The 23,297-nt window shown below is 31.1% G+C and overlaps 1 protein-coding gene across 6 annotated transcripts in view; it reads left to right on the top strand.

Annotated features, from left to right (window-relative positions):
- LOC127698639 (protein sprint-like) overlaps nucleotides 1–23,297 on the top strand; it is a 173,308-nt gene that overhangs the window by 35,409 nt on the left and 114,602 nt on the right. For 5 of the 6 annotated variants that reach the window (XM_052202198.1, XM_052202197.1, XM_052202200.1 and 2 more), the window contains 14 exons: nucleotides 309–493; nucleotides 1,344–1,435; nucleotides 2,465–4,588; nucleotides 8,114–8,165; nucleotides 9,903–10,005; nucleotides 11,084–11,173; nucleotides 11,603–11,718; nucleotides 12,062–12,137; nucleotides 13,684–13,815; nucleotides 14,254–14,308; nucleotides 14,886–15,085; nucleotides 15,668–15,791; nucleotides 16,628–16,702; nucleotides 17,484–20,989. In XM_052202198.1, coding sequence (XP_052058158.1) covers nucleotides 309–493; nucleotides 1,344–1,435; nucleotides 2,465–4,588; nucleotides 8,114–8,165; nucleotides 9,903–10,005; nucleotides 11,084–11,173; nucleotides 11,603–11,718; nucleotides 12,062–12,137; nucleotides 13,684–13,815; nucleotides 14,254–14,308; nucleotides 14,886–15,085; nucleotides 15,668–15,791; nucleotides 16,628–16,702; nucleotides 17,484–17,614 — 3,555 coding nt within the window. In that variant the 3' untranslated portion in view covers nucleotides 17,615–20,989. Of the gene's footprint in view, nucleotides 1–308; nucleotides 494–1,343; nucleotides 1,436–2,464; nucleotides 4,589–8,113; nucleotides 8,166–9,902; nucleotides 10,006–11,083; nucleotides 11,174–11,602; nucleotides 11,719–12,061; nucleotides 12,138–13,683; nucleotides 13,816–14,253; nucleotides 14,309–14,885; nucleotides 15,086–15,667; nucleotides 15,792–16,627; nucleotides 16,703–17,483; nucleotides 20,990–23,297 lie in introns of those variants that run through there. The other variant, XR_007980921.1, reaches the window with a different exon arrangement.

The following is a 23,297-nucleotide window of genomic DNA, read 5'->3' as shown; positions in this document are numbered from 1 at the left end:
ATGATGATTGATGTACAGATGGACTGAATGACAGGCAGACAGAGTGTTAACTTTTAGTCCCCTATGGCTTCACCAGTTGGAGACTGAAAAGATAAGATTAATAACCACATAATTGCATTTTACATGAAAGTCATAATACAACAATTTAACATGGCAGTCAAAATACAAATGTATATGTACAATTGTAAAATATGCTGGAGGCACATGGTCTTGTACTGTAACAGTGCACACTTTACATTTCCTGCATGAAAGTTTGGATTTTTTCCATAAATGATGTACTTGAATGAGTAATTGATATTTATTTGCAGACATTTATAATCCGGAACTCCAGCCAACCTAACACCTATGCTTTGTCTGCTCAGTTTCCGACGAGAAGTGGTGCTAATGTTGATCACTATCTGATTGAGAACATTAGAGATGGCTACAGGGTTCAGGGGTCAAGCCACATATTTTCTGATCTCACAAAATTGGTTGCATTTTATCATGAAAATTTGTAAGTTATCAAGAAAGTATTAACCTATTATACTAAAATATCAATTGTGAACTATTATTGTCGGCATCTATATGAATGTGAAATTCTTAGTCATCAGTAGAGAGCAACAACAAAAAAGGGGGACATTCAAGATTATCATACCTGCCAACTTTTCAAAATCTCCATGGGGGATTTTATGCACACGAGGGACTAATGCTCCTCTTATATTGTCATAAGTCTTCTTAATCTACTACTATATTGTTTAAATGAGTACATATGTGCTTAAATATCCTTTTAACTCATTTGAATGCCTGTTATGAGGTCCTTAGTTTATATAATAAAGAATTTCGAAATTTTGGTCAATACCTCCCATGGGGGATATCCCCCATAAATCAGGATAGTTGGCAGGTCTGGATTATGGCAAAACAAAAGCCAACACAAATTAAAAAAAAAACGTAACAGACAATTAATGAAAAAAGACGTAAATGAAAAACACAAAAATATAAAGATTGAGAAACATTTACCTTACCAAAACAGGAGTGAACTTTGTCCTGTGATTGGTTAACCAATACCATGTCCATCAGTAGCACCAGTCATGATAAATACCAGCAAAATATATTGATCATTAAAGAAAAAAGAATGACAGATGGACACTTCACAAAATTAAAGACATCTATATAATCTACTAGCCTACTAGGAAACACTTTGTCAAGGTTGATCTTATATTTTCCCTCAAAGGAAAATGTTAAAAGCACAGAAGGAATAAAGTTAACTTGCAGTTGTTTATGCCATATGAGTGTGTTTTGTTATTAAAAAGAGAATACTTTTTCATATTGTTTGTTTAATAAAGAAGTTAATTTTTTTTTGACAGAGAAGAATTACCTCATAGACTAGTGCTGCCACCTACAATAAGAAGAGCAAAAACTCTTCAGGAATTAACATCATTATCCTTATTAGGACAAGGTAATAATGTAATTAGCAACTGTTTTCGCAAAAATGTTGTCCTCTCATATTACCAAAACTATTGTCTCATATGAATTTACCAATTATCGATTTTAAATGAAAAAAACACCTTTAAACTTTGTGTGTGCATGACAGTTTTTGATAGAGTAATATTCACAATGAAGATAATATTTAATAATAACAAAACTTCTTTTTATTTGGATACAATAATGTACATAATATCATGATATTTTAATAAGAATGTGTTGCATTTGATTATGAACAGTGGAAAAAAAAGGATTTTACTCATTGTTAAAGGACATACAGTGACCTGTAGTTGTTAACTTCTATGCCATTTGGTCTCTGGTGGAGAGTTGTCTTATTGGCAATCATCCCACATCTTATTTTTAAAGAATATAAGAATTTAGTTAACTAACACATATATTATAGCATATAAATGTCTTACAATGGATATGCTGCTTTTATACATTTAATAAAAGGAGGTGTGGAAAAAGATATCAATGAGATATCAGTAATCCACAGCAAACTTATCAAAACATATACTTTTTTATGCCCCACCTACAATAGTAGAGGGGCATTATGTTTTTCGGTCTGTGCGTCCGTTCGTCTTTCCATTCATCCGCCTGTCCCGCTTCAGGTTAAAGTTTTTGGTCAAGGTAGTTTTTGATAAAGTTGAAGTCCAATCAACTTGAAACTTAGTTATAGTACACGTGTTCCCTTTGATATGATCTTTCTAATTTTTATGCCAAATTAGAGTTTTGACCCCAATTTCATGGTCCACTGAACATTGAAAATGAAAGTGTGAGTGGGGCATCCGTGTACTATGGACACATTCTTGTTTTATTAGGAATCAATATGTCCTATAAAGGAAATTCTAATAAAACATTAATTCACCAATCAAGCATTTAAATATATTATTGACAATAGTTTAATTATGGCATATAACACTAAAATTCAAATATTCCTCAGTATTTGCATCTATAGATTCTAATATCAATATTTTGTACTGTTAAATTTGTTTCTTTTCAGATTTTTGGACATCATACAGATTTGACAAAGGATCCAATTTATCACTGTCTTTCCAAGGATCTAATAATTCATTATCTACTCCAACAAAAAGTGAACCTTTACATAAATCAAGAAGTGAACCAATTAATATCACAAGTGCTAAACATTATAAGAAACAAAAACTAGGTCATTCTTTATCAACACAGTGTTTTAAAGAACCACTATCAAGCCAGTCTGAAGAAAGCTTGACAGGTAGTCATACTAATATTCACCAGAAATCATCACCCATAAGGTTTCATCTAAATCGGGATGGCACAGTTGTGTCATCTCCCAACATTCATCATTCAGTATTAGGACGGAGAAAAACATCTGAAGGCAGTATATGTGAAAAGTGTCAGTCAAATAAACGTATGGATGATAATTGGTCATCAGGAAATTCCAGTGATGGAATTAATTCTAAAACCCATCCTCGTGCTTCAAAACAGAAATCAAACTTATATTTTACAACTTCCTTAGATTTGCTAAATATCCCAGATAATCAGTATTTTAAAAGTAGTTTATCAGATAAAATGAGTGATTATGAAGACGTTTGGCGGTCATCATCTTGCGCTACTCCTATCTCTTCTGTTCAAGGTAAAACAAAACGGCATAAGTGTAAAAGAAGGAATCCTTATCCTAAAGTAGCTGAAAAATCAACAGTAACATCACCTACTCTTTTAAACAATGCAATCAGTGTTATACGATCAGAAAATAAAATTCAGACTTCTATTCAAAACAACTTGCATACAGATGCAGGAGTTCAAACAACTCATTCAGGTTCAATTTCCTCTCAAAGAAAACTTAGGAAATCTGTATCGCTAGATATTCAAAATACTCAAGATAAACTAGGAGAATCATTTAGATCAGACAAAATGGTTAGTGCTACAATATCTGCTACAATATCAACTCAAACAAGCCCAGTTAAAGTTATCTGTAAACCAAAACCTCTGAAAAATATTGAGGATAAAGGATCTGGTGCATCTAGTAGTTCTAAATCTGGTATCAAAAGTCCTGTTTATGCAGAACCATTTGATGCATTAGAAGCCAATGAAACTGAGCATGTTAATCTTGTTCGCATAAGGAGACGATCAGCTCCATCTATGGGACTTAGTGGAAGAAAAGCAAAAGGTGTTTCACAGGGTCCTAATTTAGAGACTATTATGTCCCCTGGTTATGAAAGTCAGGAAAACTACGATTTTGAATATAATTTAAATAATGGTGCTAATCTGAATGATTCAGAAGTTCTGGAAAGAATTCCTGTCCCGATGAGACGATCTCATAGTATGAAGGAGAGATCAAGCCAGAATGCTGATAACAACATGACAGTTCTTGACAGAGAAAGCATTAAACATGTGGCTAGTGAACTAGAAAAATTACATATAGCTAAAGGATCAAATGTGAATAAACTGAAAAGTGGATATGGTCAATTTCAGGAGGATTCTATGTTTGATGATTGTGATGAGCAAGAACAAGTAACTCCTACTTTGAGTAGGTTTCCTGTTTATCGACCATCTAAATTAAATGATGCCTCAAGACATTCTATGTTCTCAGAATTATCAACAGTGGAAGATCTAATATCCAGTGTGAATCCTCAATTAACAGTGAAACCTTTACAACAAATTCCGACAATTATTTACAGCGGTGCTATGTCAGAATATGATAATCTTACAAGTCACTATGCACCAGTATCAACAAGGTCTAATGCAGAAACTGAATTCTGTGCACCATGGGACAAAACCTTTTATGGTTCTCTTTTAAATTGTGACCCTAAATCAGTACCACAGATGGACCTTCATTCACGAATTTTAGCCTGGCAAAAGGATACTCTTCACATAGATCAGAGATCTCCTGGTGATCGCAGTAGTTGTCACTCAGATTCCACTCTTGTTGGTGATTCAGACGAGGATGTCATAGATACTCATGATTTAATGCTCCAGCCTCCATCTTTAGGAAGTAGTTTAGACAATTTAACTGATCTGGAGGATAGAACAAAACATCAGCAATCAAAACATTATTCTTCTAATGATCATAAAACCACTGGTAAATGTGTTCAGACAGACCCTCAAGGTCCAGATCACAGAGATGTACAGCAACACAACAAAAAAGGTTAGTGAATGCTACAATGTATAGCTTTATTAATTCTAGTATACTTATGTATGAGTTTATTGATTCTCCTAGGTATTGTTAGTGAGTTTTGATGAGATTGTGATAAAAAAAATTCCCATACATTTTCAGTCTATCTGGTATCTAGGATAAAAAAAAATGGAGCTGTTGTCAACAAGGAAATAAAAAGGTTATCTTCACAATGAATTAGCTACCAATCAAAGCAACTGAAATTAAAGGTGTCATATGTAAGACAATTTACAATACATGAGTGTATAAATGTGAGAAAACATTGTTCCAGCCATAATGTTGTGCCATATTCTCAATATAAACTGACTGCTACCTTGAAATATACACATATAGGTGCTGCTTGTGTTTTCTTATGCAGTTGATTTTAAATATATCTCAAAAGTCTATTGCTAAAATATTTTTTAAAAGAATGTAAAAGTTTCAGAATTTTGAGAACAGACTATTAAAAAGCCCAAAGACGTGAGTAATGCCTCAATAAGTCAGCAATCTAACAATACAAATAAAAACAGGAAAGACGTCTATGTAAACAATTGAAATTGTTATCAGGCAGGAAAGTAGAAAAATAGAAAGTAAGACAAAATATAGTGAATGAAACAGTGTTTAGGTATATCTAAGACTATGTTTTTGAGATGAAATAAAATATATTTCAGCAGATTCAGAATGTATCGTGTATTATACCTTATGTTTTGAAAGTTATTTGGTATTTATAAGTTAATTCATTAATGCAAAAACTTATTAATAACATTTAGAACAGATTGACATGAATAATGTTAAAGAAGACTCAGTCAGAGATTTCTAATCTTTTAATTTCGAGTGAAAAAACAGGACGAACAGCTTTCAGCTACAATAGAAACTTACATTCCTGTTTCCTTTTTTGCCATAATTTCACTTGTGAATACATGTAATCTATTTAAATGGGTTGAAATCTTGAACACTGCACTTAGATTTAGTAGCCCAACCCTCTTTGATATTGATGGCTTTCAGTTTATGCACCTGTATATATAAACCAAACACAAATGCTCTTTTTTCTATCTTAACAATGAGAGGTTAGGATGTTCATGTTAAAAGCTTTCTTGTTAAATTGACATGGTAGACATTGAAAATTTGCTAGGCAGGTAGTTATTAAGTACTGTTTGAATTATTATAAAATGGTGTATTGAAATCATAAAAAAAAGCATGTCTTTCAGTAATATCACATTATGAAATGTGGAAGAGGAGCAAATTCAATGTATAAGATAATAAGCATTGTCTGACATATTACAAAAATACAAAGATGTGTTTTGAATTTCCCCATTGTTTGCTGTTGGCCTGTTTACCTCAGTGGCACTGACTGATTTATGTATTGCTTGCAAAAGCACTTCTTTGTTAAAAAGATAATTTTCTTTATTTAGACTAAATTTACATAGTTTCTTCAACTCTTTTGTCACCATTATCCATTTAAAGATTACGATGATTAATGTATTATAATGGAATTATTTTGAGGAGTTATAAATAAACGACTTTTTGATCTGGACCAGGTTCTTCTATTGTAAAGTTTAATGACTTCTGTGATATTTAGGGTAATTGATGAGGTGGTTTGTGATAGGATCTAGATTAAGTTTATTTGTGTATCACATTTAATCGATTTGTTTGTACCTGTCTTCAGAATTATCCTGTTTTCTTGTCATCATCTTTTAAATGGTAAATAATAGTTTCGTAGACAAACTGGCTAATATTATACAATGGATATATTTGTATTCAAAATTTTGTGGATTATTTGGTATAATTTGAAATTTATTGTTGTATACAGAATAAATTTAAAACCTATTTAATCAGTAGGTTATAATGATTTTTTGAACATGTTGTCCGTCATATTAAGTGTCTGTTAAAATCCCTTATCAGTCTGTCAGGTGTGTTAATAACAAATTTATTTTTAGCTCACCATGTGAGCTTATGCCATCACTTGGCGTCCGTCGTCTGTCGTCGTTGTCTGTTGTCGTCTGTCGTCGTCTGTAGTCGTAAACTATTTCAAAAATCTTCTCCTCTGAAACTACTGGGCCAAATACCTTCAAACTTTAACTAAATGTTCCTTAGGATATCTAGTTTATAAATTGTATCCAAAGTTTTGATCCATCGACAAACATGGCCGCCATGGCTAAAAATAGAACATAGGGGTCAAATGCAGTTTTTGGCTTATATCTCATAAACTAAAGCTTTTGGAGCAAATCTGACATGGGGTAAAATTGTTCAATTGGTCAAGATCTATCGGCCCTGAAATTTTCAGAGGAATCGAACAACGCATTGTTGGGTTGCTGCCACCGAATTGGTAGTTTTAACAAAATTTTGCGGTTTTTTGTTATTATTTTGAATATTATAATAGATATATATAAACTGTAAGCAGCAATAATGTTCAGCAAAGTAAGATCTACAAAAAAGTTAATATGACCAAAATTGTCAATTGACCCCTTAAGGAGTTATTGCCCTTTAAAGACAATTTTACACAATTTGTTCATCAAGTTTGCTTACATTTGAAAATCTTCTCCTCTGAAATACAGGTGAGCGATTCAGGCTCTTGAGAGCCTCTTGTTAACTAGAACATGAGGAAACAATGTAAAAATTCCAATGAAAAATTTTAAATGGGATTTTAGCTAAAATTATTATTGCTTTAAAAAGTAAGGTCTATCAATTATCATTTTACACGATCTTATGATACACAACTCTGTATAAATGAAAATAGATGTGGGATTAACATCATGCCAGTTACACATTGTTTAAGAAAACAGATTATCTACAGGCGATTTAGAACGTGTCATATTGTTGAGACTGTATGGTGACCTCACGACCTTCCATCATGAACAGATGCTTAATATATAAATCAGCTAACAAAAAACCTCAATAGAGATTAAAAAAAAAGTTATATGCCATTTAGTGACAGTTTTATTCATATATCACATCAAATTCAATTACTCTAAGCAAGCTGTTAATCTTCGATATGATAATAAAGTTATTCTTCTCTCTACATATTGTTGAAATTTAATTAAATACATGAGCAATTTGTATTGGTGTTTGACAATGTCTAATTTCTTATACTTTAACTAAATATTTACAGTACATTTAATTCTTCATTTAATTATTGCAAAACATGCATAGTGTCATTTTGTAGGAAAAATTAAAAAAACTCTTAATTTGATGTGTGAATGTTGCATTTTGATCATTCATAACTGCCAAAAGAAAATCCTATATTTTCAAAAACCTGGAGAGAACTGGCACAGTGAATTTCAAAACCTGGAGAGAACTGGCAGAGTGATATTCAAAAGATTGATTGATTGATGGTGTTTTACCTCCACTTTTAGAACTCTTGGCTAAATCATGGCAACCAGTTTTTATTTGTGGAGGAAGCCAAGAGTACCTGGAGAGAACCACCGACCCTAAAAAGTGGAGGAAAATTGTATACTGTAAGAGAAAATATGCTATTTATGTGATCTGCTTTTGAAATTAATTTATTTTTTTCTTCAATAGAAAAAAGAAAAGAAGACAGCCCGGAATACAAGATCAGAGAGTATATATGCAGGTTAGATTCAATTTTATGTTGAACTTCAGTAATGAAGAGTAATTGTGAATTATTTTTAGTTTACATGAAAAAATGAAAAGTTGAAATGTTATGATTCTTTGTCATTACAAATAGACAACTTTTTGCTTTTCACAAATGAAAATCACTTTGAAATACTTAAGAAGTGTCTACTCTCAAACCAGACTTGCAGAATTAGAAAAAATGTAAGAAAAGTAATAATGGAGATATGGGTGGTCTTTCTTTATATGTGATCGACTGATCAGTTTTTGTCTTTTAAGTCGACGAAGGTTTGTACTCCATCCGTCTGTCTGTCTATCTGTCTGTCTGTCTGTCTGTCTGTCTGTCTGTCTGTCTGTCTGTCTGTCCATCAGTCAATCCGGCAAATCAGTTTTCCATACTTTTTTTCTTCATGCTTGACGATATTGATTTGAAATTTGGTATATAGTTTTATCCTGACAAGTTACAGATCAAGTTTGAATTATGTTTTGGTCTGATGATTTTGTGCAGAGTTATGGTCCTTTGACTTAGAAAATTCACTCAAATAATCAGTTTTCCACACTTTTTTTTGTTATGCTTGAAGATATTGATTTAATAATTGGTATATAGTTTTATCATGACAAGTTACAGATTAAGTTCAAAATTTGTTCTGGTCTGATGATTTTGTGCAGAGTTATGGTCCTTGGACTTAGAGAATTCACTCAAATAATCAGTTTTCCACACTTTTTTTTGTTATGCTTGAAGATATTGATTTAATAATTAGTATATAGTTTTATCATGACAAGTTACAGATCAAGTATGAATTTTGATCTGGTCTGATGATTAAGTGCAGAGTTATGGCCCTTGGACTTAAAAAATTCACTCAAATAATCAGTTTTCCACACTTTTTTTCGTCATGCTTGAAGATATTGACTTGATATTTGTTATATAGTTTACATCATGACAAGTTATAGATCAAGTTAGCATTTTGTTCCAGTACAATGAATTCTTAACCGGTAGGGGACTATGTATTGCCATGCAATACTCTCAGAATGCTTGTTCCATTTACTGCAGGTGTAGAAATTGTAACACAAATAAGAGATATATCTGTTTTTTTAATTGAGATATTTTCAAAAGAAATATCATATGCTTTAAAAAATTAACACAACTGACATTTTTGTAATTGTCGAAATGTTTCAAGGCATATGATATTGACTTCTTTTACGATGAAATGAAAACTATCCTTGCTATAGAATTACAGAACGAACACAGTAAACAACTTAGTTTCATTATTGATGACTGCAGGTTTCATCATGCACAGATACTTTATTAAAAAATTAGACAATTTATTATATGTGTATATTTTTAAAGTTATTGTTCAAAACGGTGAAACTTGTCTGTCTAAATCTTGACATGCATAAACTGTAAATCTGCACTCTTGTACCAGGATTAAAATTAACTAAATTTGAATTACTTAACCTGTATATATATATATAGGTTTATATACTGACAAAAATCTTCAATGTCAGACATTATTTTTAAGATTCCATTTTATTTGTAATTGACAATAAATTAGATGATGCTGTACATGTTCTTCATCTTGAATTTGTAATATGATAAGTGAGACATTCATACTTTAGATTAAGGGGAAGATGGTATCAATATATCACCTTATGTAATGACCAATATATATATAATGCATTCTATTTTTGGTACTTTTCAATCAGTACCTTTAGTCCATATTTCGGTTTCCTTTTGCAGGTTGTCTCAAGACAGAAATACAACATTTGGTAGTACTATAGAAAACTTTATTCAGTGTACACTAGAAAGTCAAGAAACTAATCCCCATTTTGTCACTAGAAATGTAAGTAATATCCTGTATTAGATAATTGGTATTCAGTTTTTTCATATTCACACCAGAGTCTTTATAAAATAGTGAAATAATTGGCTGGTGCCTTCAAAATAAAACAAGTCCAAGAGACCTGCCATGTCCTGAAAAGCTCAATGTAAAAAAGGAAAATAATTACATCAAAGAATCCAAAACAGCCAACAAAATAAAAATCTGTTAAGAAAAAAAAGGGTTATTTAAAAGTACCTAAATCTGTATCTAATATTAATTTTATGCCAATTTGAGATGAGCCAGTTTGATCTTAAGCTACCTTTTATAAAACTTTAGTATTTGCTGATAATTTTTAGTAAAAAGAAGAAAGAACAATAGATTGCAAGCATAAGATCAAGTAAGGTCACCTCCATAAATATTCTGAATGATGAGAAAATGTAATATTCAATAATAAACCAATTTTTCTGCATGTAATACACTTTTATTCAGATATGTAAAAAAATGGAGATGAGGTTTGATTGCCAATGAGACAACTATCCACCAAAGTTCAAATGAAATGGGTGTAAGCAATTATAGGCAACCGTACGGCCTTCAACAATGAGAAAAACCTATACCACATAGTCGGCTATAAAAGACCCTGACATAAAAAATATGAAACAATTCAATTGAGAAAACTAACGGCCAAATTTATATAACAAAACAATTTACGAAAAACAATTATGACCGACATGAACCAAAGACAACCACAAAACTACAGGCTCCTGACTTGGGACATGCATTTGAAGAATGTGGCGGGGTTAAACATGTTTGTGAGGGCTCAACCCTCCCCTAATCTGGGACAGTGGTGAAACAGCACAGCATAAGAACAAACATTAAAAATCAGTTGAAAAAGGCTTAACTCATCAGATCGATACAAAGCAAAACAATCAAACAAAAACACAGATCGGACATGGCAGGGTATTTATCCATCCCTCATCCCTAACAACAAAAAGGACACTAAGTACAGATCTGAGAGTACTCGCAGTTACTGACAGCAGTAATGTTTGGAAGGGCAGTTTCATTAGAATAATAGGATCATCCAAGGTATACTTTCTTCTTCTAGGTAAGACAGTTTATGACAGGAATAAAGAATTATCTCGTAAAGCATGGAGAAGGAGAACTAGACGAAATTATACAGAAGGAAAGGACCAATGTAAGTTTATTGTCAGTAGACTTACACTTAGTTTGATCTCTTGGATTCTAAAAATAAGTATGAGTCAATTTCAAGGACATATATGTTCCATGCCCTGTCTTTTTTTGAAAAGCTTTTTGTAGATCTCGATGCAATCAAATATACTACATGTTGCTTTTTGGATTTAGTGAGAATGTCAGTTGGTTATCTACCTTCAGACTATATTTAATTGGTGAAAACCACAAAAGTAGTCTAAGGACTCTTTTTTCACTCAAGTCACTTGAACTCAAACCACACTTATAATTTTGAATGCCTTGGAGTGAACTCCCATAGAATAGCCATAATTATGATAATTTCAAGACTTTTGTTATCATGCAATTCCTGTTAGAATAACTTTTTAAGGAAAGGTATTATTTTATCATACTCATATAAACTTTTAAATTTTTTTAGCTGAATCCCAATGAAATATTGAACATAGATGGTATTATAGAAAAAGCCTTGCATGTATGTGTACTCAGACCTCTGAAACACCATATATACAGATTGTTTGTTGAAGAATACACAACGTAAGTAAAAGAAAATAAAGTACTTTTCATTATTTTGTTCCAGGCACAATAAAGGCATGGGAATAGCATCAACAAAACTGAATAATGTTACAAATACATGAAATATAATACCAGCAAACATTAACTGCCTTGAACATTTATATTGTACAGTAAATTTTTTACTTGAAATCCTGAAATTTGTCTTTTTTTATTCAAATTCAGCAAGACAATAGATAAAGTAAAGCAACTTACATTACTCATTAATTGTCTTTCCTTAAATAAGAAAGCATAATATTGTCTGTCATATAGCTTCTATAAGTTTTTGCTCAACAGCAATATTCTGTAATTTTATATTGTCTTTCAGCAATGGAAGTTTACCATCTTTATCAAGGAACATAAAATATGCCAGAAGTAAAACACCAGTAGAAATAGGTCTAAGGGTATGTACCTTTTGTAGAGATATGCAAGACCCATAATATTTCATCCAAACACTGTAAGGGATGTTCCATAAAAACATGCAGGGAAGGCACTTCCAATTCTCAACTATGGGTGGGTGTTATCTATGTTTTTGCTTAGTGGAAATGTAAGTGAAATCTTAATTTGCCTCTTTAGGTGGTTACCCCATTTATAAAGTGCCTTTCCTGGGTACCATGTATGTTTTAATGGAACAGCCCTAAGGATAACACCATTAAACAGGTATTTGTCGAGCCTGCGACTTTTGTCGCAAAAGTGAGACATAGCGATCCTACATTCCGTCGGCATCTGCGGCGTCCACAAGTTTTCACTCTGTGGTTAAAGTTTTTGAAATTTTAATAACTTTCTTAAACTATCCTGGATTTCTACCAAACTTGGACAGAAGCTTGTTTATGATCATAAGATAGTATCCAGAAGTAAATTTTGTAAAAAAAAAATCCTTTTTATCCATATTTTACTTATAAATGGACTTAGTTTTTCTGCCAGTTAACATTAAATTCACTCTGATTAAAGTTTTTAAAATTTTAATAACTTTCTTTAACTATCCTGGATTTGTACCAAACTTGGACAGAAGCTTGTTTATGATCAAAAGCTAGTATCTAGAAGGAAATTTTGTAAAAATTTATTTCCTGTTTTTCCGTATATTACTTATAAATGGACTTAGTTTTTATTCCATTTAACATTACATATAGTCTGCAGTTAAAGTTTTTAAAACATTTATAAGATTCATAAACCAGCCTGGATTTTTACCAAACTTGGACAGAAACTTCTTACAATCAAAAGATAGTATCTAGAGGAAAATGTAAAGATTATCTTCTTTATCATTTGTTCATTCAATAAATTTATGTTTCAACTCTTTTATAAATCTATAGATTTGATTGCATACTGTATTCATTTTTTACAAGCATAACTTTTTTCATACATTTCAAACGTTTTATTTAATTAACTGTTCTATTATGTGCATTCCCCTATCACACTGAAAACAGCAAAAGTAGGCGAGACACAGGGTTCCGCGGAACCCTTATGAATTTTCTTATTTGATTTGTTTATTTCTCAAGCCCCACCTGCAGAGTTGAAGTTTAAAGTGTGTTGGCAATTTTTAAAACAATTTTCAAAGCAAATTTTTTTATTCTGCCTTGTTTGAAATCCAGTAAGAATGTACTTCACAGTGTCAGATATGAGTTATTTCCCTGGAACTAATAAAAAAAAAATTGACTGCTTAGATAAATTCTGATGTTTAACTTTACAAAAATAAGCATTTTTTAAGGTAGTTGAAACTAGATACAAGTGTTCCTTTTTGAAGAGATTTGTTTTCAAACAACTTGTTCCTGAACACATGATTTTTTAAACCAATTTTCAAATTTATTTAATGGTTTTACCACCATGCTTAAAATTATGCTTAAACCAAAATACCAGAAAATCACTACCAGTACACGAGAACAGTCTTGTTTATTGATATTATTTAGCCCTTATATAATATTATGAATTAACATGAAAAACATTTTAAAACAGAGTGGTGCATCAGTTCCAAACAGTTCACAAATGGAGACAATCAGATTCCATCTTACAAAGATGCAGAAAGCCTATTCTCCGCTGAAGAAGCTAGAACATCTTCTACAAGCTACACAGTGCATTTATCAGTGTGTAAGTTATTTTCATATAATTTTACTGTGAGCATCGATATTTTGGTGGGTTATTTCTTGTAATTTCAATGTATAAATGTTTAGCCCAGGGATTAAATTTGTGTGGAACAATAAGTTTACCTTCCATTCAAAAATCAGGAAATGTTTTGTCGATTTTACGTGATTGCAAAATGAGAGAAAATCAACATGGCTCTAACAATTTTCACGTTTACAGTAATTGATTTTTATGTAAAGTTCCGAAGTAGAATTGTTACCTATTTTATTATTGGAATTATAATGCAGTATCCACAGTGGTACATGTCATGAAAATAAACTCAGTGTTTTAAAGACTTATTCTAATATAAATTTTCAGATGTTATTCAAGGTTTGATACATTAGTCAGTTTGTTGAAAGGAGTGTTAATGTGTCTCTTTTTTTTAATTCTTGTCGTTGTTTACAGTTGAATGGGAATACTGATGAAACAATACAAGGACCAGTGGCTGTTGGGGCAGATGGTAAGTTATTACTCTTTTGAAGATTAAAATTGATATGGAATGATTGTGCATGAAAAAAAATAGACCACAAGAAAGAAATTCAAAAGGTTACATATTCTTATAAGTTCTACTGATTTTATCTTGAAGTGTACTGTAAGTTTGTCATCAGTGAGTGATATGCCTATATGCATGATCATGCTGAAGACAATTCTGTTATTTGAATAAGTAGTATTTTTGTCAAGCCTGCAACATTTATGTGGTGGAAGCAAGACATAGCAATCCTACATTTTGCCTCTGGCTGCATCAGTGGAGTCAGCATTTAGATTCTGTTTGTTGTTAAAGTATTTTTAGACATCAATAACTATGGAAAACCTTCATGGAATTTTGTAAAATTTGGACAAAAGCTTTCTTATGCACAGCTGTTGTCTTATTGACATCTTGCTAAGAACTGCACTTACACTATTGCTTGAAAATTATTGTTTTAAATATCATATCTTAAATGTTATTTATGTTCAAATAATCTTTGAATTTGAAATTAGAATTTTGCTCAACAAACACTGTTTCATAATTGGTTTTGTAATACTTATTATTTTTCCAGATTTCTTGCCAATGTTGATCTATGTAGTGGTACACTGTGGGATAATTGCAGCTGAGGTAGAGGCTGACTACATGTGGGATCTGATAAATCCAGCTGTTATGAACACAGAAGGAGGATATTATCTGACTTCATTGAATAGTGCTGTATTGGTTCTGAAAAACTTTAAAGAAATGCAGGAAGCCAAAAATACTCAACATGAGGTACTGTTGTACATGTAATAACAATTCAAAGATTTTAATAACTTTCACTTTCAATTTTGGTTTTCTTTATCTGTTGTTACTATGACTATTAATGTTCCATAATCTTAATATCAACAGAAATATTTCCTTGATTAAAGTTAATCTAAACTTGTCATTTAAATCTGTTTCCTTAGCATCTATTTAGTCATTTATGATGTCTATTTGCAATTCAGAATTTATTCAGTGTGTTTGTAGAAGTATTTAAGCAATGTATATTTTATTCATGTGGACTATGATATACCACTTCTAATTTCTGAAGTGCCACACTGTAGGTATATTTCAAAACTTTGGAAATAATTCTTTATGAGGAGTTTATAGATAGTTAGTGTGTTATTATGCAAAATTCTGACCTGTTTCAGTATGTCCTAGTTTTTAAGTATCAGACAAAATGCTTCCCCTCTTTTTTATTAACCAATGTATGGAATCCTCCAGTTGATGTTTTTATTCTGAGTATGCATGTGATATTTACACAAAGAACAAAGACTTGAAGCAACAACAAAAAAAAGTCAACCCATATTAATAACAATATTGTTTACATTTCAGAGTCGTTTACCCAGTATTAGTGACATGCAAGGTTTTCTAAAGATTGCCATCCCAGATGAACTGAGAGATTCCATTATCTGGAAAACTTTACCTGTCAGACCTAATATGAATACTCGAGATGTTTGTAAGTACATTTATGACAGAGCAAACTTTGCAAGTAGATTGATCTAAAAACATAGGATTTTATTTGTTGCACAGAATCTAAAATGAATAAATATTGAACATACAAGACAATTACTATTAAAAAAAGAATGTTTAAGGACCACATTTCACATTATCTGCTCACTCTGTGTCAGGCAGTGCAGTTGTAGATTTTTGTTACCACAAGTAATTTATAGGGCTTAATTTAACTTTGATGGATTTCAGAAACAATTTTAAACTTTGATTGATTACAACAACAAAAAATGTAATACTTTTCAGTACAATGTGCATCATTATAAAAGACAGCATGTCCAATTTACCAAATGCAGTGTCACAGTATAATCTTCCACTTCTGTATATATTTATAGTTCAAAATAACTTCCTTAAAAATTGATGAAATATAATCAATCTCCATGGTCATCTCCCTGCTCCAGTGTTATTATTTGTCATTATTTGACAGCACAGTTTGACAAGGATTTAGTTACATTGGGGCCTTTCAACTTGAATTTTTATTAAGTAGTTTCAATCAACAATAAGATGTGTAGGTATCATATATCTGTAATAATAAGCATAACTGTGCTAACTTCTTGTACAACAATAGATATATAGTAACATTTTTTTACTTTGTTATCTAGAGGAAATTAATAGCCTGGCTTTAGCCCTATTTAACCAAATTAGGAATTTTGAAATGACTCTCTTTCACTTGGTTTTTGGAGATAGCTGACTGTTTCACACATTGATCCACATACAATTTGTGTATACTGTTTTAAAATATTTAGAGTAGTATCCCGTATATTGAAGATTTTTTTTATATTTTAGGTTCCATGATTGCTCACAAATTCAAAATAACAAACCCTCAGGATTACGGTTTTTATTACATAGTGAGGGGAATAGGTAAAGTTCTTTTTTATTTGAATACTTCTTAATGCATTGCACATTTATACTATAAGTTATATGGTTTGCTACTGACCCCCTACGAATCCATAGAGGGTTACCGGTAGTAAAATCCATAGGGGTGAGGCCGAAGGTGTTAAACCAATCATAGCGTCATAATTTACCCGAGGTGCAATAAAAAGAATTGGACATTTTTATATTGTATAATATTAACACACAAAAATATGAATAATGGGGAAAATATTTCATATTTATTGCGTGAATATTTATGAATAGAAGATAAAAAGAAAACATGTAAAACAGGATACTTTGAATTCATTTATTTAGTTGGTACTATTTTTGTGGGCGAAGAAAAATTTATATTGTCGTTGATGTTTGATTTCATGGTTTTCCCAAAGTCTGCATTCTAGCCTATGGAAAATTTGTGGTGTACCACTTGGTAAAAATGAGGACCAAACCTGACATCTTACATGACCAAGCATTGAGTCTTCTGGAATAAAATAGATATTCTAAAAAATATATCAATTTTAAAGAAACTGGAACAAATCTTAAAGTATTTTAGAATTTTTTTTTATCATACATCATATATCTGATGACATGGCCATCCAGTAGAGAACATTGTTTACTATTACTAAAACTATATTATAAAAGAGATTTGGTATTATTTACAATAGGACAACTTTCCACTAAACACCAAAAGAAAGAGCATTTGAATATCTACAAACACAAACTAAAATATTCTGCTATCTATTTATTTGTCTAATGATATTTTTTTTTTCAGAAACAAAACTGAATGATAGTCATTGTCCTCAAGTTGTGAAATCAGAAATCATGTCAAAGAATCAAGATTGTGTATTTGCCTACAAGAGAACAGCATCAAATATTGCATGGCCACTATCTGTGAAGAAGTAGACAGCCAGTATTACATGTGTGGTCTTTCTTGTAATTATCAGCATAGTATTAACCTTAATGCCTGTTATCTTTCTTACATGATACAGTCTTAAGAAAAGATTGATCAGTATTGCCAGTGAAATAAATACTTATTGAGTTCATATTGGGCTTTTTCTGGGGAAAAAAAGGTTGTTTTGTTTTAGATTTTATATTTATTTTCTGTTTATTGTTGTAGGTTACTACATTTTAGTAAACCAAAAATCAAAACTAGTTTAGTTTCTTCAGATTATTGTCTTGGTTGTGAAAAAGGCATTTTTCATGCATAATGATTGTTAATTTTTAGACTACAAGCAAAGTGCTGTTGTTTCATTATAATTTTGTACTGTGATTTTATAACTTGGAAGTTAAATGAAAGGTACATGCTTAATCAAGTTCATGCTTTTGAGTAAGAAAACTTAACTGTTATTATTGAAGAGACTTTGGCCTTTCAGGAATATCTTAGAATAAAAACTATTTTCAAGTAGCAGTTTTAGTTTATATTTTTGCAAATTACAAGAGAAAGGTACAATAACAATATTCTTTCCATTTAAATGACTGAATTTTTGTTTTATACAAGGTTTAGAAAAGTCTTAACACCTAGTTGTCAGGCACTTAAGTATGAAAAAGCTTGACTTTTATATGAAAGCTTGTCTTTGACTACACAGCAGCAACCTTTCTCTAGCAATAGGGACACTTTTTTTAGTTAAACAGTATAAAGAAGGGCTTGAAAAATTGTTTTGGACCATTGTTATTCTGAAAAGTCCAAGCTTTTATTAAGCACAATAATAAACAGAACAAAAATATAAAAATGCTCCCTATTACTTTGACATTACATTTGAGCCTGTATTGCAATAATCTGCACTGGTTTTATCTTTAGTTGAAGTTATAGAGAAGTTTTATATACACATATCCTTCATTTTTTAAATTAGATTATTTGTTACAATTTTCCTAAAGGATAGAAGTACAGACAATATATTATTTTTACTGGGCATTTTTTATATAACAAAATTGTGTTTATTTGCTGTTTATTCATTCAAATTGTAATGTTTTGCAAGGTTGTATTGACCAGTCTAAGAAAAGCAGATTTTAGTCAATTATTTGTATTGACAATCTAATTCAAAGGAAAGCTTAGGTAAAACTGAAATTTTAAATTTCTACTTTATAAATGTGTAATTTATGCCATGATCAACAGATACAGATTAGATATGCCCCTGTTAATATTAATTCAGTCATTTTAACATCATATTTAGGAATATATAAAGGTATAGGTATAAGGGGAGATAATATGGTTATATAAGGGAGATAATCAGCATTATGTTGGTGCTTTTGGCTTCTCAGCTTCATGTTTCAGCATTATTGTGCCATTTTATATGTTGTGCCATACCAAGTGTAAATAGACCCTATTTAATTGTTTTATATAAAAAATTTGGATTAGAGTAAAATGGAATTGTTGTATTCTACCTAATAACAACTCTTGCTTCTTCAAGATTAAATGAGTGACCCCTCATTGACTTTATATAAAAAATCTTAAGATAAATTCAGTTGACACTTGTCCTTTTCATTATTCATAATAACCAAACAAATCTTTAAAAACTTGAAATGAAAGTCTGGAAATGGTTTTTGTCAGAAGAATATTTCATTTTAAGAATTTTAATAAGCATATTGCTTTAATTGGTGCCCTTCAAAATAACTACTACTACAGAGATGTTTAACAATCTTGACTACCATGAGGGTCTCACACATTTGTTTTAAATATTAAGTGTACCATATTTAAGTAAATGCTTGCCATTTTATTATCTCTTTCACATCAAAATTGTCTTTTAATGATTTTTCCAATTTTCATACCAGCAATATGAGTATTTAATTCTAGTGTTATGTTTATTTAGATACATAGATATCACTTCAGCAATGAAAAAAAAAATAGTAATTGATTAAAACAAACATGAAAGTTTCCCTTGGGAATTGCAATATAAGATTTTGCAATCTTTTACAGCATAATCTATTATTTTTTTATATCACTTTTTTAATCAGCAATCTTTTAAGCAATATTTAACCCATACAATGTAACAACTTATTCAGACATTTTGATAAATTTTTGCAGCAAATTTAGGTTTAAAAAATTCTGACAAGCATTCAAAATTTCAAAATATTACTAAAAAATAGACTAAAGCATGATGTCTTTACAAATTATATATTTTTCCAATTTGAAATCTGTAAGTTATAATGTTATGTGATACATTTAATAGAATATGTTTTATTTTGATTTTTAATCATGAGGATGACTGTTATATATTGTTATGTATGTGATTTTAAACTTGTCATATATTTCTTATTTTATCCTTCTTTCACAAAAGTTTGCACTTCTTCCCTGTGTAATGATTAAAGACTTGTCATGCAAACTTTTGTGAGAGGATCCAGATGTGTGATTTAATAAGTTGAAATGTTATGTAATGTTGTTGCTTCAAATCTTGTTGGTGATGTTATTAGTATGAGAAGATACCATGTGATGATATAAAATTGTCACATGATATGAAATGTTACTGTTAGGTATCATGTGATGTTATTGTTATAAGTTATAAGATGTTACAGTGATTATGATATTTAATAGGCAATTTTTGACTTAATTCCTTTTCCCGGATATCTTAGCGATAAATATATTATTTATTAAGTATTCTTCCTTCTGCCGAATTTAATCCAATGAGAACAATTAGTTTTAAATTGGCACTGTTGGCTCTTGCTGAATGTAGCTTGCCGTTCATTATAGCAAATATGGCTAACAAGACAAAAACTTGTAGTCATGAATGTGAGATATTTATGAGTTAAATTAATCATACCCCACATTTACAGACCTCTAAAATAGGTACTATTGGGGTTAATCATGCTCATTCATGACTAGTTTTTTCTTATAAAACCTGAATCATTTTGAATTTAGAAAAATGCCTTACTAAAATCCCCATATGTCATTTGAATGTTGAAGTAAAAGTTAATCAGGATTTGTTTTGACTATATAACAACTAAATTATGTAAACATTGCAAGATTTTATAATGATCTTTCAAAGTACCACTTATATTCACAAAACTAAAAGCTTAGATGATGGACTACCAACAAACTAAAAATTGCCTATTATTTGTATTATGTCAAAATGTCAATGGTCATGTGATTATGCGAAGATTGGATTTTTTTTTCAAACATTCATATTATCTCTTCATTAAGAAATGTGTGTTAGCAGTTAAATGATGTGATTGTTTGTGATGTTAATCTGAGGTTGTGCTTTGAATATTTTATTCCATTATAATCATTATTATTTTCATTTGTTAAGGCACAGTTGATGCTAAATAAAAAGATATTTACTTAAATGATGTTGATTTTGCCAGAATTATGTGCATCAAAGTTATAATGTGAAATGATGTTGTTTATTTTCAATGAGACATCTGAACACTTACTCATTTTGCCCAATTTGCATCTGTTCTCTGTTTTATCCATGTGCTTCTAATATCGTATTTCTACCAGTGTTAGCTATATTTACAGATATGGTACGAACTGATCTGGTCCCTTTGATGCTTATTCTCCCTCAATTTTTTTTTTATATGCAATTTCCAGATTCAACAATACTTTAGATCCTTTTTGGTTTGATCAGCTCTTCAACATTTGTATTATGTTTTGGATTTAAATATTTTGGCTTTGAGCAGTTCTGAAGAGACATTAATTGTCGAAATGCACATCTGGTGCAGGAAAATTAGTACCAATAATGTTATTCCTACAATTCATAACATCGTCATAAAGTTTGTATGACACAAGTTCAAGAAAATATAAGTATCAGTTTGTCCTAGGTTCAGGAACAAACAGAAAAATAAGAGTAGCTCATGTGCAGACATGAAATATCATTGAGTTGGTCATTTTCTATAAATAAATTGTGCATATATGGTCAAAAATATTTAAAATCATTAATCCTTTTCTGTTCAAGGAATAGATGGCTAAGCCAGATTTTTTACAATTTTTATACGCCCGTTTACGGGACGTATTATGGTATACCTCTGTCCGTCCGTCGTCAACATGTCGTACATTAACTCAAAAACGCTTTAACCAATTTGCATAAAACTTTGGTGAATTGTTTATATCTATTGACGTGAGGTCCCTTTCGTTTTTTATAAATTTTAGATTTTACATTTCCAAGTTATGGGGTTTTATTCATTAAAAAAAGGGGGATTTTCCAGTTTTCGAACAATAACTCAAGAATGCTTTCACCAACTTGCAAGAAATTTTGGTTAATTGTTTATATCTATTGACATGAGCTCCCTTTTGATTTTTATAAATTTTAGATTTTACGTTTCCAAGTTACGGGGTTTTATTTGGGTTTGTCTCACCTGCGATGAAAGTTGCAGAATGTGAAACATAGGGATAACTAACTGGCGAAGGCCTTGGCCGAGAAGTAAACTATTTGCATAAAGCTTGATATTTCAGAAGGTAATAAGACTTGGATGCTTCATACCTTGTATGCAGGTAATCAATGAGAAGAAGTTCAGGTCTGTCAAATGTCCATTGTCCTTGACCTCATTTTCATGGTTCAGAAATTGCTTGCATAAAAGTTTGGTTTTTTTTTGTCATGTGAAATACTCACTTAGATAATAGGATAGCTATATTTGGTACGTGGGATCTTTGCATTGTCTACATGTCCATCAGACAGAGTTCACCTTACCTCGACCTCATTTCATGGATCAGTGACCAAGGTTAAGTATTCATGGTCAAGTCCATATATCAGATATCGTAAGTAATAGGTCAACTGTATTTAGAGTATGGAATGATTGTAATGTGTACATGTCTGACTGGCAGGTTTTTCTGACTTTGACCTCAATTTCAAGGTTCATTGGTTAATGTTAAGTGTTTGTGGATTGGTCTTTCTCAGATACTTTTAAGCAATGGTGCCACTATATTTGGTGTATAGAATAATTGCATGCGTCCGTCTGGCAGGGTTCATTTGACCTTGACCTCATTTTTATTGTCTATGGTTTATGTTCAGTTTTCTTGATTAGGGATGCTATAAAGTCATAGGTTAACTTTATTTGGTATATGGTGTGATTATGAGGTGAACATGTCTGTCTGGTAGTGTTCATCTAACTTTAACCTTGACCTCATTTACATAGATCATTGATAATGTAAAGTTTATGTGATACTTAAAACCTATATACTAGTATTATAGACTAAAGATAGGCAGGCAAGACATTTCAGCGTGTGTACTATTGTTGATTTCAATACTCTTCGTTAATTGGTCAAGTTTTCAAACTGTTTAGGTTAAAGGTGTCACTGATGAATCTTGTGTCGACGAAACACACATGTTGCGTGCTAAATTATAAGCCCAATAATTGGATGAGTAACCGCTGGTGGATGTTTTGTCACAGAGGCATCATAAGCCAAGTTGTCAGCACTCCTGTTGATAGGTGTGGTCATTTTCTGTAATTTATTTTTCAAGAAATGTAAATTATTTTGAAAGACTAAGATTTTTCTATACCAGATTTTGCACAAATTGTTATATCCACACTATAGGAGTTGGGCTAAATTGCACTCACCTTGTCTGTCCACCCATTCGTCCAACAAATATTTTCATAAGATTTTACTGAGAAACTACTTAACATAATGATTTCATATTTGGTCAGTAGCTTGACAGTG

This window comes from Mytilus californianus, unplaced genomic scaffold (assembly GCF_021869535.1).
Source record: "Mytilus californianus isolate M0D057914Y unplaced genomic scaffold, xbMytCali1.0.p SCAF_4, whole genome shotgun sequence".
NCBI classification, from domain to species: Eukaryota; Metazoa; Mollusca; class Bivalvia; order Mytilida; family Mytilidae; genus Mytilus; species Mytilus californianus.
This window is presented reverse-complemented; position numbering and strand designations above follow the sequence as displayed.